This window comes from Thermobia domestica, chromosome 6, assembly GCF_964235325.1.
Source record: "Thermobia domestica chromosome 6, izTheDome1.hap1.1, whole genome shotgun sequence".
NCBI lineage: Eukaryota > Metazoa > Arthropoda > Insecta > Zygentoma > Lepismatidae > Thermobia > Thermobia domestica.
Window position 1 is genome coordinate 273259529 of NC_137459.1, and position 15828 is coordinate 273275356.

At 36.9% G+C, this 15828-nt stretch overlaps 2 protein-coding genes across 10 annotated transcripts in view; one reads left to right on the forward strand and one right to left on the reverse strand.

Annotated features, from left to right (window-relative positions):
- The window catches only part of LOC145688496 (uncharacterized), a 199606-nt gene that overhangs the window by 175595 nt on the left and 8183 nt on the right, over positions 1-15828 (forward strand). For 2 of the 8 annotated variants that reach the window (XM_081762826.1, XM_081762825.1), the window contains exon 9: positions 8636-8809. The exons of 1 other annotated variant lie outside the window; for it this stretch is intronic. In XM_081762826.1, coding sequence (XP_081618952.1) covers positions 8636-8809 — 174 coding nt within the window. 5 more of the 8 variants (XR_014131919.1, XR_014131920.1, XR_014131921.1 and 2 more) reach the window with 5 other exon arrangements.
- Positions 1-15828, reverse strand: part of LOC145688499 (protein GVQW3-like) — a 480426-nt gene that overhangs the window by 15785 nt on the left and 448813 nt on the right. The gene's annotated exons all lie outside the window — the stretch shown is intronic.

Below are 15828 nucleotides of genomic sequence, written 5' to 3' on the forward strand. Positions count from 1 at the left end.
AAGTCTCTTGTCGTCGCGAATTCTGTCGAGAAATTTGAAGCTTAAAATATACAAAACGATAATCATGCCTGTTGTTCTGTATGGTTGCGAAACATGGTCGCTTACTTTGAGGGAAGAACATAGACTGAAAGTATTTGAGAACAAGATCCTTAGACGAATATTCGGACCCAAGAGGAACGGGAATGGGGAAAGGCGGAAACTTCATAACGAGGAACTACATAATTTATACGGTTTACCCAACATTCTTAGGGTCGTCAAGTCTAGAAGGCTTAGGTGGGCAGGTCATGTAGCTAGAATGGAAGAAAGTAGAAACGCTTTCAAAATCTTGACTGGAAGACCAATCGGAAAACGACCATTAGGAAGACCTAGGCGCAGATGGGAGGACAATATTAAGATGGATCTCGCTGAGATACGAATATACAAACTAGAAACTGGATCCAATTGGCTAAGTATAGAAGTCACAGTAGAGCTTTTGTGAACGCAGCATTGAACCTCCGGGTTCCATAGGCCATAGAGTTAGTTAGTTAATAGAATTGTTTAAAAATGAATTTAAATCAAAGAGGTATGATATAAAACTAATGAGAACTGTATATAGAAATACTAGAAAAATACACATGCAACAAAACCTGCACATTGAAATACAATTAAAATTAAAACCTAATGAGACACCTAAGCATGGTGTAATTTCACTAGTTCAGCAATGTCCGGTTCAATCTTCATGAGGAACATTATCAAGCCATTTTCAACTGATAAGCGATTTCTTATCTTTGTTTTAATGTTTACCATAAAAAAACACACACTTTCACACAAGTACGATATAGCAAATGGAATTATTACTTTTAAAGCAGCAATCCCCAGACCAGGATATTCTTCTCGCCTCATCAGGCAGAACTTGTCCAAGTCTTCGTTACAAAAAACCAGTTGCAAAGACTTGTCGCATAATCATTCTATTATTTGGTCAAGAAGTTGTGGGCTTAGATCGGATACGTTAATGACCTCTTCAATGAAGGAGTTTAACATCCATCTTGAACCAGCACCTTCGTCGTTGGGAATATAGATATTACAGTTACTGTATCCACTGTCAGTGCCGGGAGCCGAAAAAAGGGGCCACACATTTCGGAGGAAGTGTGTTACTCATGTTAGGAAAGTGCATGTGCACATGTGTAAAATAGAAGGAAAAACGTAATAAAATGTGCTCAAAATTAAGGAAAGGTAGGGTTTATTTTGAAAATGTTATTGAGCTTCGTGCCAACCATGGTGGCGCTTCGTAGCTAGTCTGTCGACGTCACTCACATATACGGTGACATCGTACTATACTCTCGCCCCGGGCGCTGATTTTCCATGGCACTGTTCACTATAAAGAAAAAAATGGATTCTACTATTATAGAAATAGGTATGTTAAAAATCCCACACAAGCTTATTATAAAACAAATTAGAAAAGGGTCGCTGGCAAGAGCGTGTGATAAAAGGGGATCGTGATAGGAATTAGATTGAGAACCACTGGCCTAGAGTAATTTTAACCACATTTCTTATAGTTTCGAAAAGAGTGCTGTCGGGTTACCTATGGTGAATGGGAGGGGGATACATATAAAAGATTGCTAGAAAATGATCAATATTTTCGGGGTCGCTTAGATAAATAGTGAGACTTTCAATTTCGCTTAACTCCGATTAAGCTCTCATTAGTAGGGATGGGCACGAACGACTTTTCTTTGAAACTCGACTCGACTCGAAACAGACATCTTTGAGGTCTACTCTTGGACTCGGCGCGAAAAATATCTTCCAACTCGACTCGGATTAGAGTCAAGTCGAACCAAAACGAGCAAAATCCTGTGTGTAGTCCTACCTAGACAATACATAGACAATAATTATTCTATCATCAATTATACTACTTTTACTATAAATAATAATAATAATAATAATAATAATAATAATAATAATTATTATTATTATTATTATTATTATGACAACACCGTGTACAAACATGAACAATAGATGGTTAGTAAAGGAATACTAAAAGCTAGTTGACTGCCGACGTCGGTAGTCATGAACTCTACAAGGCAAAAACATCGTTCATTACTCTAAGCTGTAAGCGTCGGTGGACTACAGATGGTCAACTATTGACCTCTCGCCAGAAATTGGTGGCCCCGCAGCGACGATCCGTGGTGGCCCAAGTTCCATTTTGAAAACTTTACTACCAGCAGCAGAGACGCGATGAAACGCCAACGAACCACAAAATTACTCCCCCAAAATATGTAAAAATGCCTATATGTGTGATTTGTTTATATTTAGGTGAATCAAAAAAACACAAAACAAATACCTGGGGTGGACGCAAACTATCAATATTACGATTACTAGGCACGTGTTCTTCTGATTTCCCCACGGAAACGATCATAAAAAGCTTGGTTGTTGAAGGATAAATCATTGACGTCTTAATTTAGACAATCAGACAAACCCCTACATCTCGAGTTCTAGAAGGTGATACCGTGAACCGTTTCAGATTTATTGCTTCCTGGTGGAGTACTATCCATGAGCAAAATTTGAGCATAATAGCCGACATGCATCTTCGGTGCCTCTTATCTTTAGTACAATTTTAACCAGAGATGGTGTGGGTCAATGAAAATTTGATCTACGACCCACCATGACCCACTATCACCCACCACCCAAATGCCCCATTGGCACACTCTGACCACCACCAACTATGAACCACTCTGAACCATTGTGACCAACTCCGACCCACCAAAACCCATCGACATCAACTCTGACCGATGGCCCACGTCCTCCTCTCTATTGGCTAAAGAGGTTACACTTGTAATAAAACAAGACTGTGAAATTATCACTTACCGGAGTTTGAATTTCTACCGTTAATGGCTCAAGCACCTCTCTGTTACAATACTGGTGGGTCTGACCTTTACGATATATAATGGCAAAGTGTTTCTCATCTTCCAAATTAAAATGAATTTAAATTTATCATATATAATTATTTCTTTGTTGCCTTACAGACACATTTCAGTAGAAAATAGGGTGAAATTTGAAAGTTTCAAATCAAGGAAAAGTAGACCAACGTTAAAAATAAAGAGAGAGAGAGAGAGAGAGAGAGAAACTAATTTTCTATATAATTAAGCATGCCGTACTAATTGAAAATGCCCATGTAATTAAGTTTAGAATACAAATTTTATGGCCATTTTTCTCTAACTTTATGGCTTGATTGCCTTATGCTCGGAACGCTCCATATATTAAACACCAGCTTCAGCAATTATAAATAGAAAGCAGTGGGTATAAAATTTAAAAAGAACTTTAGTTTGCATTACTCAATTTGTTTCTCAACTAATATCAATCGTTTTCGATTATTTTTACAAATCAACCCACTACCAATTTCCAATATATAGAAAATGCACCCCCGTCCCCCCGCTCATAAAAGATAATTTTAAAAAATGCCAGGACATATTCTCTTTATTTTTAATAAAGAGTTATATGCTGAATTTCAGCTCTCAGTTGAACGGCTTGTGAGATACTAAATTTTTCGCAAAAATTCGGACTTCTACTCCCCCTAAGGATATGTATTATAATGAAAGTGACACGCGTATGATAACTTCCCAGTTGGGATTGGAGCCTGATTATATACCAAACGTCAATTCATTTGACTTTGCAATTTGACCGTGATGATTACGCAGACATAGTTACTTTCAATTTTTTATGATACATATCCTTATTTCATATGTTACAGATGATTCAAAATATTTTTTCAAGCAGTTAGCTCCTCTAGAATCTCACAGGCTGCATCCCAAAATCCAACTCCTACTATCCTATGACAATCCAAAAGTGACTGAACTTTTTTTATTAGGAACAAATGACAAAAGAAAAATGGAGAGCTTGAAAGTAAAATGTAGAAAAGCTCGGTGCCCCCAATAACTATATATTTCTCCGCCCCTTCATCCCGAACTTAAAAATAAAACTTAATTCGAATATGGTAAATTAGTGAATTTATTACAGTTAAATTCCACTCACTACATGCTACAGCTACAACTATGTAACAAAAAATAACTGTGAAACATGTTCTGAATTACTAATAGATTTCTTACGCTATTATTAAACATATTAGAATAGTAAAAGAGGATTGTTCGTGAAATAGTATATTTGCTCTTGATTTATAACTTTTTCATACGGAAAAAATTAAAATATTATTCAAGTTTTAAACTTTGCACTCTGCAAATATGTTGCCCTCTAGGCAATGGGACTAATGTGAAATGTGGACTAATGGGAAATGCTGCACTGTTAGCGGCGCTGAAAACTTACGATTCGATTCTAATATCGAATGATTTCGATATCTTTATGTCGCTACGTAACCACCCTGGGTGCTAATGGGAGCTTAATTGGACTTGAATTGAAAGTAGAACTATTCACCTAAGCGACCACGAAACTATGGATTCGATACTAATATCGACCTGTTTCTAGCATTTTTGATATGTATCCCGACAGTACTCTTTTTCCAGACTAAGAAATATAGTTAAAATTGCTCTAGATATATCAGAATTATGTTGAAATACACACATAAATCCACTTTTATATTCTGTATAAATAGAGAGTGAGCGAGCGAGCGAGCGAGAGAGGGCGACTCAATGCATCACCACTTCCACATTGCAAAAGCATATATCAGGAATTGAATTGAAAATCTATGTAAAGACTTTCTGCTGTGGCATGCTTCATAAGAACAATTCCAGTCTGCTCACGTGACCTTTGGGGTTCATGAATTTTTTTTGCGAGCGTTCCGACTTTGGATTCTCTGTTTATACCTTCTGTTTATGCATCGAATAACTTTTCAAGAACATAAATGGCATTCTGTATTATGAATGTTGAGAATTACCCTCTATATGACAAATAGCTGCAAATAAATACACTACATGATTTATTTATTGCTATTGAACGAGTTTCTTAACTTGTATTTACATCCTCATATATAATACCGACCTACTGTGAAAATTATCTCAGATGTTATATTTTAAACATAATAATTACTATGTTCTGCAATGATTATGTTATATATACAGAACTTATGTATTCTAATGTAATTATTTTATATAATTTTTCATGCATTGCGGAAAATATAATTTAAAAAAAAGGATTAACCTAAACGGGATTCGAACTCAAAACCTTATGATTTGAAATCCGACAGCTTACCAATGAGCTAGCACAAGGACTTCTAGAACTATGCTTCTAGCGATGTATAACGGATCTCAAGATAATTATGACATTCATATCCATTACAAACGCTGTTTCTGTTCTACTTTGACTTTTATTTTAGTACTCAGGCGATAATTATGTTCTATTTCTTAACTTTGAGCATTCTTTTACATATGGACAGATTCTTTAACGTATTTAAATGTTCCATTACGTATGGAGAGCTAAATGACAAACAAGCATGTGCTGACATTAAAAAAAAAAAAGTTTCGAAATATTGTATCATTAAGTATTTCAATCAATGTTGCTGTTTTAAACACTTGGTAACAAGTCTTATTATATTTAAAAGAAGAAAAACACATCTGCAAACTTTTTCCCGATTGCAAAGGCTGGTTTGGAGGTTCGAACCTGGCTTACTTTTTCCCGAAGATACCCGAAGCTGGACTTAGAAAATTTTTGCCTCAAAACACCAATAAAGAATGCGCTCAACCTTTTTGAGACAAGGTGTACATTTAGTTTTGTACAGTTTCAATTCCTGTTTAATTTGTTTCGTTATACCTCATTTGTGAGTACATTCAATAGTTTGAGCTCAATCAAGCCCGTTTTCCTTTCTAGATTAAAAATAAAATAAAATAATAATAATAAACTTTGAGCGCTAAAAGTAGTGACATTTAGTATTTTTTCAACTTCAATTTTCGCGTCAAAGTCAGAAATGTTCTAGGTGTGTTTTGCTGTAAGTTCAAGTAAAGCCCACTGTTATCACTTCTTATGTCATTCGTAATGACGTATTTACCGCCACTGAATTAGTAAACAGTTGCCGTTCACTTAACCACTGCTTATCGATAAATCTGCGGCACCAGCGCACACTTGACCGTAGCGAATTTGTATGGAGTCAGAATAAAGATATGTTGCAAAACATAGTATCATAAGCTTATAAAGATTTCAAGGTCAGAGTCAGCATTACGTGGGATAACAGCTGGTAAGTGTAAAAATTGTATCACCCATTAGTGACAGAAAAATCTCTAGTAATTTATTTGAGTGGTAATACGCTGCCTTTTTGGTGATTAATCTTATAGACGCGATAAGGAAAGTATTTAGATGGAAGAACCGTTTCCATTATTTTAAGCCAGATTTTGAAAGTTTGTTCATTGAGTTATTGATTGATTTGTATTTGCGACTTTTGCCAGAAGCTAGACTAGATATAAATAGACTCACAGTTTAAAGTAAGATCTGAACTACTCTAGTGCGTCCAATGCTCTCCCACTGGAAAACGAACCCAGGATCTCATGTACCAAAGGTACACTACACCATAGAGGAGGTTATTTACTATTATGATTATTATTATTATATACACATCTTAGAAAGCAGTGCCTATAAAGCAGCATCAATATCAATTGATCCTAGTATAATTTATATTACGTCCACTGTTTTTAAAATGAAAGGGTGTCCTGCGACTGTTGTTTTATCCTTTATATATCTTTGTGGAGAAATCTGTATTAGATATAATGTAGCGTATATTGTCTTGATAGCATATATGAATTCGAAGTGCCAGAAAATTTATTCTAGTCTCATAATTTAAAGTTTTAGTATGTAATATCTAATATTTCAAGTATTATTTCTCCAGATACTATACTCCAGGAAACCCCAATAAAACGCTGTGTTGCAAATTCCTGAAGTGATAAATCATTTTGTTAATACACAACTGAAAAGTACATTCGTTCCTGATTGATTCGTGACAGAACAGATGTTAGAGAATATAAAAGTTAACTAAACTGTATTTTAACTTGTTGGAAAGTGAAGTGATCAGTGTTAATGAAAATTGAAAAATCGGTATATAATTTTCTTACGAACAGAGAAACTGTCAGAATTAATAGGCCATGTGTATATGCTGTATAATCGATCATAGGATTTAAAATAACTGGCGTGAGTATTCCAGCAAGTATTGAACTCAGTTTCGATAATTTGAAAATATTTGAAAGTAGAAATTAGTAAATATACTGAGCGTATCAATAACGTTAGCCTTGTTAGTAATAGAGAGTTGACGGTCATGTAGCGTTGTGTTTACGTTATGTAATTTCAAGTATGTTGACAGTGCAAATCAAATTTGAAACCTAGACAGTAGTTTCTTTTCTTGAAAGATGACACAGTCAACACTTTTACAGTAAAACCTATTTTGATTTAGATTTTATGTCATTTTCGTACGAGTCTTATTACTGCATACAAGGAAAAGATCTCTCACCACGAACCAACTAGCGGCGCATAAAAATTTAGTGGTTTTCTGTACGGCCTAAGCTTTTAATCCAAAGTAATTTTTTTCTCAGTTGTATCATATCAGTGCCAGTAGTACTTTCTAACATTAGCACGTCTGTCAATTTTTCACTGAGAGACACTCATTGTTCAGAAACTAAGCATCCTAAGCTTCAGTGAAGATCAAAAACACAAATTTAGGTACAAATTACCTGATTCTCACGTAGTCCTTGTCTATGCAAGAAAAGAAAGAAAATGATACCTTGTAACTTTCATTCTAAGAAAGAGCTCTACATTTATTTGTTGAGTTTGTGTACAAACGTAAGTGTGTAGAGTAACCTGCATTATTTTTAGTAGTACACTTTGTAACTTCTAATTAATATTTCCTACTACAGAAGAGATTGCCGATTGCCCCTCTACGTAAACAATGCTGTTTTAATATTCTACTGTGTGAATAATTATTTACGTAAATAAATTCCATATAAAACTGTTAGAGACAATACTATCAATTATCAGCTGATTATTAGTCATTAGGTGTGTGATAAGTTATTTTCCTATTATTATTATTATTTCAACAAATGATTTACAGATAATATAAAAGAAGTAAGGACTGAACATGAACTTGTTTTTATTTGTGTGTTATTTTAACAATCAACTGCTCTATGATTTGTTTAAATTAGATAATGAACTTAGGCTTTCAGCAATGCCTAATTTCTTAGTGTTGCTTAAAAACAGTTACTAATTACTAAATTCATAATATGAAAACACTCCTAGATCTCATGCTTTAAACACAATATAGTAAACTTATCCAACTTGCGCGAAAATAATTCTATTTAGTAGAATAATTAAAAGAAGGGAAATTTTTGTTCGGGCTCATAACTAGTAAACTGTGTTCAACTGCTTTTGGGAGCTTAGCAATAGTAATCACATTCAAAATTTAGGCTTGGCTTTTATTCTTGGGTGCAGTGTCAGCTTTCTGGAGAGTATTATAACCTGTTCTTGCTTCATTGTTTTTGCTTGTATTTTCCTTTTCTTTTCTGTTGTTACATTTTTTTTTTTTTAATGTTAAATTTTGTTTGAGTACTTTGGTGAAGGTTGCTTTTTTAAACTAAATGTAATGCAGAAGAAAATGGTGTGGGGTGTCTTAGTTATTATTTGGTATTTGCATCCTGTATTGCATGTAGTTGTTGCTTCCCTACGTAAATCATTACAGATTGGATTCACTCTAGATGAAATAGTGCCAATAACTTATTGTGAACAGGTGACAAGACAAGAATTTGAGAAGCAGAAAGTGTCAAGTTCACAAGAAGCATTGTCAGAACTTCTTGAGCAAATCCTTGCAGATCAGAAGATGAGTGTAAAGGAGAAAAAGAAACGTTTAAAATTGGTGAGTAAGCACTACTATTCTTAGTTGAGTCAGTACTTAGTTTTTGTAACTTGTTCCAATACGAACTTGTATCTTAGAGTAGTTAAGTACAATTCGCAATCGAGAACTTACCTTAGTAGTTAGCACTTGCACAATTCACATTTGTTACGAGCACACTACTTATTCATATGTATAAATATTTAAAAACCAGTTGCCTTATGCAGTTGAACACGTAAGAGTGGTTAATTCAGTGTTATGCGTAGTCCGATGCGAGTACACGTCCGATAAGCATCCATATAAATGAAATGCAAGTGTTAAAACATAATATGAAAATGAAATGAAATCTTTGAGTTTTACGTCCCGCGGTTATGCCGGTTAGGCTAAAGGAGACGGTGATGATGAGTAATGAATGAAATGGTGGAATGAAGAAAGTGGGAGGAAACGGGAGAACCCCGAGAAAACCCACGAGCACGGTGTTTGTCCACCACAAAGTTCACTTGGCGGGGGCTGGGATCGAACCCGGGACCCCAAGCACCAGAGGTGAACGCTCTACCACTGAGCCACCGTGCCCCCCGTAAAACATAATATGAGTATGAGTAGAGGGGATTAATGGGGACGTCAGAAAAACAATAGTTGCACCTCTGAGATAACAGTGTGTGTTTTATGTGTGCTACCAAAATACTTGTGTTGTTTGCAAAGTCTACTGGCGCTGAAAGTGAATCAATTTTCTGGAAAAGATACGTTGAATCACTTTCGAAGGCACACTTAAGTTGTTACAGCATTGTGAAAAATAGCACAGTTCCACGGACACGTGAATTCTCCGCTGTGAATGCCATATTGCAACGATATGCAGGTGTGGCTTGATATTTCATGAAATCATAGCATATTTGATCTGTTTGTCATAAGCAAGTGTTGATGGATATTCAGAAGTAATATAAAATAAATAAAAATTCTGTTGCTTTCATGTAATCTTCGTAGGTTAGAAAGTAACAAAGTAATGTCGCATATGTGAATATTTTTTGAACAGGATATTGAACAAAAGAAGGAAATATTCAGTGTCAGTAATACCATTGTTCATTAATTCACATAAGAGAATGGGAGGGGGAAACCTGCTTTTCTTTTTCGGAAATTGAGAAAACTATTTTTAAAAGAGTTGGTACGGTATTTGTTCAGTAACCGAGTATGATGTTAGAAACTTACTGAACTCTGGTAGTTAGCTTGATTCCGTATTGGTTGACGTTTTTCCATAAACGTTTTTGCAGATATTACCAATTAGCACACTTTACACGAAAGTAGAATCATCAGTGGAAAATACAGCAGGTTTTGCGAGCCATATATGTTAACATTAAAAAATTTAAACTACTAAATAATGAGTTACCAGGCCACCCCAGGTACAACATTGGTTCAGGCAACCGAGAGTGCTAGAAATTTACCATTTCTTCCGGTTTGAATATTGAACTCCATAGAGCGAAATTAGTAGATAGCGAGAAACGCCTTTCTGACATGGATTCAGTATCTCAAGAAAGAATTTTCTCTGGACTTTTATCCCTATTCAAACCGAAAGTGGTGGGAATCGTGATTTCCGGTATCAAGACTGATCGCAAAACGACATAGATAGCGACAAAGGGTTGTTTGTGTGTGGATTCAGTACTGCAAGAATATGTTTCGTCTCGTATTTTACTCCTCTACTAGCTGAACCTGCGCTCTCTACACAGCGCATCATTCACATATGAGCATGAATATCCTTGTCATTACTCACAACATCTGTACATGTCCCTTTACAGACAAGTGAAAGACGTATTGATAAAAATCGGCAAGGGGTACCACATAAAGGGGAGATTTTTTTCGATTATTTTTTCAATATCTCGCACCGTTTGCAAGATTTGAGCCTACTTCCTGTTGCAGTTTCTAATTCATGTATGATCAGTGTTTTCTTTCTTCTTGCATGCAGTATGTAATAAGCAAATACATTATACATACAATTAATTATAATGTCAGCGATAAATATGGCGTTCATTGGGCAAAACACTCCAAATAATAAAGATTAATCTTAGACTGGAGAAATGGTTATCCTTAGTTTTCATTATCATTTGGGCATGAAACAAACGGCTGCGAGATATGCAACCCCTATATAGAAGTATGTGGTGTTGAAATGTATAACTCGTAGGATATGATTTTTTTAAGATTTCAGCACTTCAAGTACACCTAAAAATGTAATAAAGAAATAACGGCCATGTTTTTTAAATATTCAGTTAGAACTGGACAATCTACACAGAATTTGGAATCGACCAGTGGAAACGGCACGTATCTAGCACTTGTGGTTTTCGAGATCTCATTGTCGAAAGGATTGGGGACAAACATATAAACCTAGTATTTTAATATGTCCTGTTTCCATATTAATCGCCATAGAGCAAAAGCAATAAGAGATAGCAGGTGGTGGCTTTTTGATGCGGAGTCAGTGTCCGAGGAACGGGTTCTACTTTTGATCTTATCATTCTATTGCAAACAGATGTTATAGATGTTATATATATATATTCGCATAATTTGGAAGTCTACCGTAATTTCACACTGTGAAGCATTATTATTATTATTATTATTATTATTATTATTATTATTATTATTATTATTATTATTATTATTATTATTACATAGTGAAGTTACGGGAGACTGACATCCGTTTAGACATCCCTCCGCTCACTTCTTGCGAATTCCACCAAAATAATTTCTATCGTTAGTGCCAAAATAGCGCAGTTTTTGTGCCAAAAGGAAGTGTGAGATATTTGCACCAGCTCCTCACACTACACTACCGGCAATTGGTTCCAAAATTGTCTCAATCATTAGTGCACATCCAATTCTTGTTTGTGTGCAAATGAAAGTGTGAAATTTTTAGCATGTGACGTCGCCCAAACCCCACCGATTGGCACCAAAATGATTCCTCTTTGGGTCTTGAGTCTATCCTAGAAGAACTGGGATGATCGGAACAAAACCTGCAGAATCCATATCTCTTCGGCCTACAATTAAAAAACCAAGAATATAAACTTATCTATTTATATATACAAAGGGCAGACAAGGATCATACTCTATAAAATATGTTACAATGGAACAAAATTTGCAGAATTTTGTGTCTATAGTGCTCTTAAAAATAGAGAATAATTTATCGATTTCTCTTTCTCTATTTGGCGGAAGCAGAGGGAGTATATTCCTCATGTAATGCCATGGTAATGTTCTTGGGTCTAGCATAGAAGGACTGGGTCAATTGGAACAAAACTTGCAGAATCTATAGATCTTCGGACATAACTAAAAACAAAATAATAGTAATAAACGTATCCATATACATATACAATGGGGGAACAGAGGGCATACCCCCCCCCCAAAAAAAGTGAAAAAATTTGAAGAATTAACTCTTTTTCTTTTTTTTTCTATTTAGGAGGAGCATAGTGAGCATATTCCCCATGTAATGTCCTGGTTGTTTCATTCGGACAAATTTTATGGATTATGTTCCGTCTCCCTTGTATATGTAAATCAATAAGTTTATTACTTTGCTTTTAATTGTAGGCCAAAGAGCTGCAAGTTTGGTTCTAATCGTCTCAGTCTTTCTATATTAGACACAAGAGCCGAACCATGGCATTACATAGGGAAATATGCCTCCTCTGCTCCCGCCAAATAAGGAAAGAAAAAATGAAAAATCATATCTTTTTTTTCAAATCGTCATAGAGAGTATGTTGTGCAAGGTTTATTCCATTCCGACAAATTTTGTGGAGTATTGCGACTGGAGGATGACACCCGCCCCCTTTGTATATGTAAATAGATAAGTTTATTTATATTATTTTTTTAATCGTATGCAAAGAGCTACGGATCTTGCTATTTGGTCTAGGAATTAATTCGTGCGGTTGGTACGCACACATTGAAGCTGTAGTACAAACACAAAATACATAAATACCTTAAGAAAAATATTGTCCATCGCTAGCCACCACTTTCGCCCATCTGTCAGGCAATGTACGGATTCCGTGGCGAAAGAAGTCCTCATCCTTGGAAGCGATCCAGTCAGAGACCCATGTTTCGAAATCTTCTGAAGAAGTAAACCGCTGTCCAATCAAATCGTTGTTTATGCAATCGAACAAGTAGTAGTCCGAAGGAGCAACGTCTGGTGAATACGGCGGGTGGGGTAAAACTTCCCATCCGACATTTTCTAAATAGGTTTTGACCGGTTTTGCGACATGTGGGCGAGCGTTATCATGTTGAACAATAAGTTTATCATGTCTGTTCTCAAATTCTGGTCGTGTTCTGGCCAGAGCTTGCTTCAAACGCATTAATTGTCGTCGATAACGTTTTCCATTCATAGTTTCACCCGGTTGCAGCAGCTCATAGTACACCACACCTTTCATATCCCACCATATGCACAGCATAACCTTTGCACAGTGAATATCTCGTTTTGGTTGTGATGAACCTGGTTCATCTGGTTTCACCCAGGCCTTTTTTCGTTTAGGGTTCTCGTAATGGATCCACTTCTCATCACCCGTAATAATTCGATGCAGAAACCCCTTTCTGCTCTGTCGTTGAAGCAGCAATTCGCAAATGGTTTTTCGTCTTTCAACGTCTCTGTCTTTCAATTCATGTGGAACCCAATGTGACATCTTTTGAATCATTCCCATGGCTTTCAAGCGTTTGGAGACTGTTGTTTGATCAACGCCTAATGCTGCTGCAAGTTGTTCCTGCGTTTGACACGAATCCTGCTCGAGCAATGCTGTCAATTCTTCGTCTTGAAATTTTTTTGGCTGTCCAGCTCGCTCTTGGTCTGCCAAGCCGAAATCAGCACTTCTAAACCGTGCAAACCACTTCTGACACGTTCGCTCAGCTAGAGCATGGTCACCATACACTTCCACCAAAATACGATGACTTTCAGTCGCACTTTTCTGCATGTTAAAGTAATGCAGCAAGACACCCCGCAAAAACACTTTATCAGGCACAAATTGTGCCATGTTCACTTAACTACAAACTGGTGTTGTTGACGCTTTAATCCACTGCCCTATACTACGAACGATACGCGATGACAGGGGTTTGCAACACATGTGTGGATACACGGAACTGTGGGACGCTCCGTTCGTTGCGCCATCTCTTGTCCACCCGCACGAATTAATTCCTAGACCAAATAGTTGGTTCCAATCGTTTCAGTTTTTTAGGTTAGACCCAATATGCAAACGGGAATCTTTTTGATGCCTATCGGTGACGTTTGGGGGCTAGTATGCAGAGATAAGTAAAGAATTTCACACTTCCTTTTGTACACAAACAAGAATTTTGTGTGTACTAACAATGGAGATCATTTTGGCGGTGGTGCGGGGGGAGGGGCTAGTGCCCACTCTAGATACGTCAATATCTCACACTTCCTTTCGTGCACAAACGAAAATTTTGCATGAGACCATTTTGGCGCCAATCGGCGGGGGTGGAGGTTGGTGCCTAAACTGACACATCAATATCTAACACTCCCTTTTGCACAGAAACGATTGAGACCATTTTGGTGCCAATCAGCGAGGTGGAGGCTGCAGTTTAGACACCTCTGAATTAATTTTTGAATATCTTAAACTTAGAAACTTATCTACGTTTTGCACTAACGATGTGTAACAAACTCATGCTCTGCAGATGTTCGCATTATCTTTTCCTTTTCACTTGTACAGTGGAATATCATATTAGTGAATCATCTAAAACATGCATTTGGATTAATGATGCAATCTTAAATTCGTTTTCGACGCACGCGTAATTTGAACCTTTTTCCTTTTCACTAGTTTCGATTTTATCGGACTTTCCTTTCCAGCATTAAGTAAAGGTAGCTTATGATAGAAATGAAAAGATTTTGGAATGCGGTTACTGGTGAGCTTCTGTGTTTTCACTATAGTATATTTTAATTCGCAGAGATTTATTTCCGAAGTGCTTATGAGTTTTCGAAAATTGCTGATAAAGTTGCACATTAGTATGTGTGCTGGGTCAGTACTGAGTGCATAGCCGGACGAATTTCACCAGACTCTTCATCCGTAAGTATGGAACACGTCTACAGATATCAAAATGTTTACTTGGTGCTCATAATGCAGTATTTATTATAGTCGTGCCACTCTGGGAACCTTCCTCCAGTCAAGTATCACTACCGTCTAAAGAAGAAGACAGCGCGCTAGTTGTTGGCTGCTGATGGCTTCATGTTCTTGAAAGCATTTGGCTGTTAGCATGTCACGCCAATAAGCAAAAGTCATACAACTGGGGAAGTTCAGAGGTGTACGCTAAATTCAAACACAGCATTAACTCTGCGTTCTTCCAGTTGAGCTATCATAAACAAGTGGGTTGGGCCAGGCCGGGAGAAATAGCGGCGAAAGTATGTTATACAAAGTAACCAAAAAAGTTATTGTTGTTTTAGAGCAGTACTAAACAAAGAGCAATACAGTGGACGGTATGTACCTTCAGGTTGCGAAGTAATCCCCATCAGCATCCAACACCTTTTGCTAACGTTCCTGCAGCTGCACAATAGCCTGCTAATAAAACTCGGCGGCCGTGGATGCAAAGAAGTCCGTGGGTGCGTTCCGCAGGTCTCCCTAATTTGCAAAGGATCTCCCATAGAGATGGTTGTCGAGGGAATGAAACAGGTCACACAGCGACAACCAATGTCTGGTACGCTTGGGAATGTCATAGAGAACCCACGTATCGTCACCAGTAAGCAAGCGATTAAAGATGGGTGTGTTTAGATACCGAGTGAGCAAGGAAAAACAGGCTGTTACTCGGTGTTCCTTGTTGGGTGCCGATAATGTGCGGGTACCCACTTTCTTAAGATGTATGATTTCTCTATCCCATGCAGATGCAGTGTGACTGATATGCGGCAGCTGACAGTCCCACTTTAAAGTTATACAACCAACATGGACGAGCTACTGTGTTGTGGGTTTTGATGAATCTCTTAATAAAGTCTCTCAAAATTAGCATACGGACACAAATGTGCGATTCTGTGGAGTACTGTGAAAAAAGACAAGTTCGCGTTGTTTGACAAAGGGGTTCTCTAGGGCATT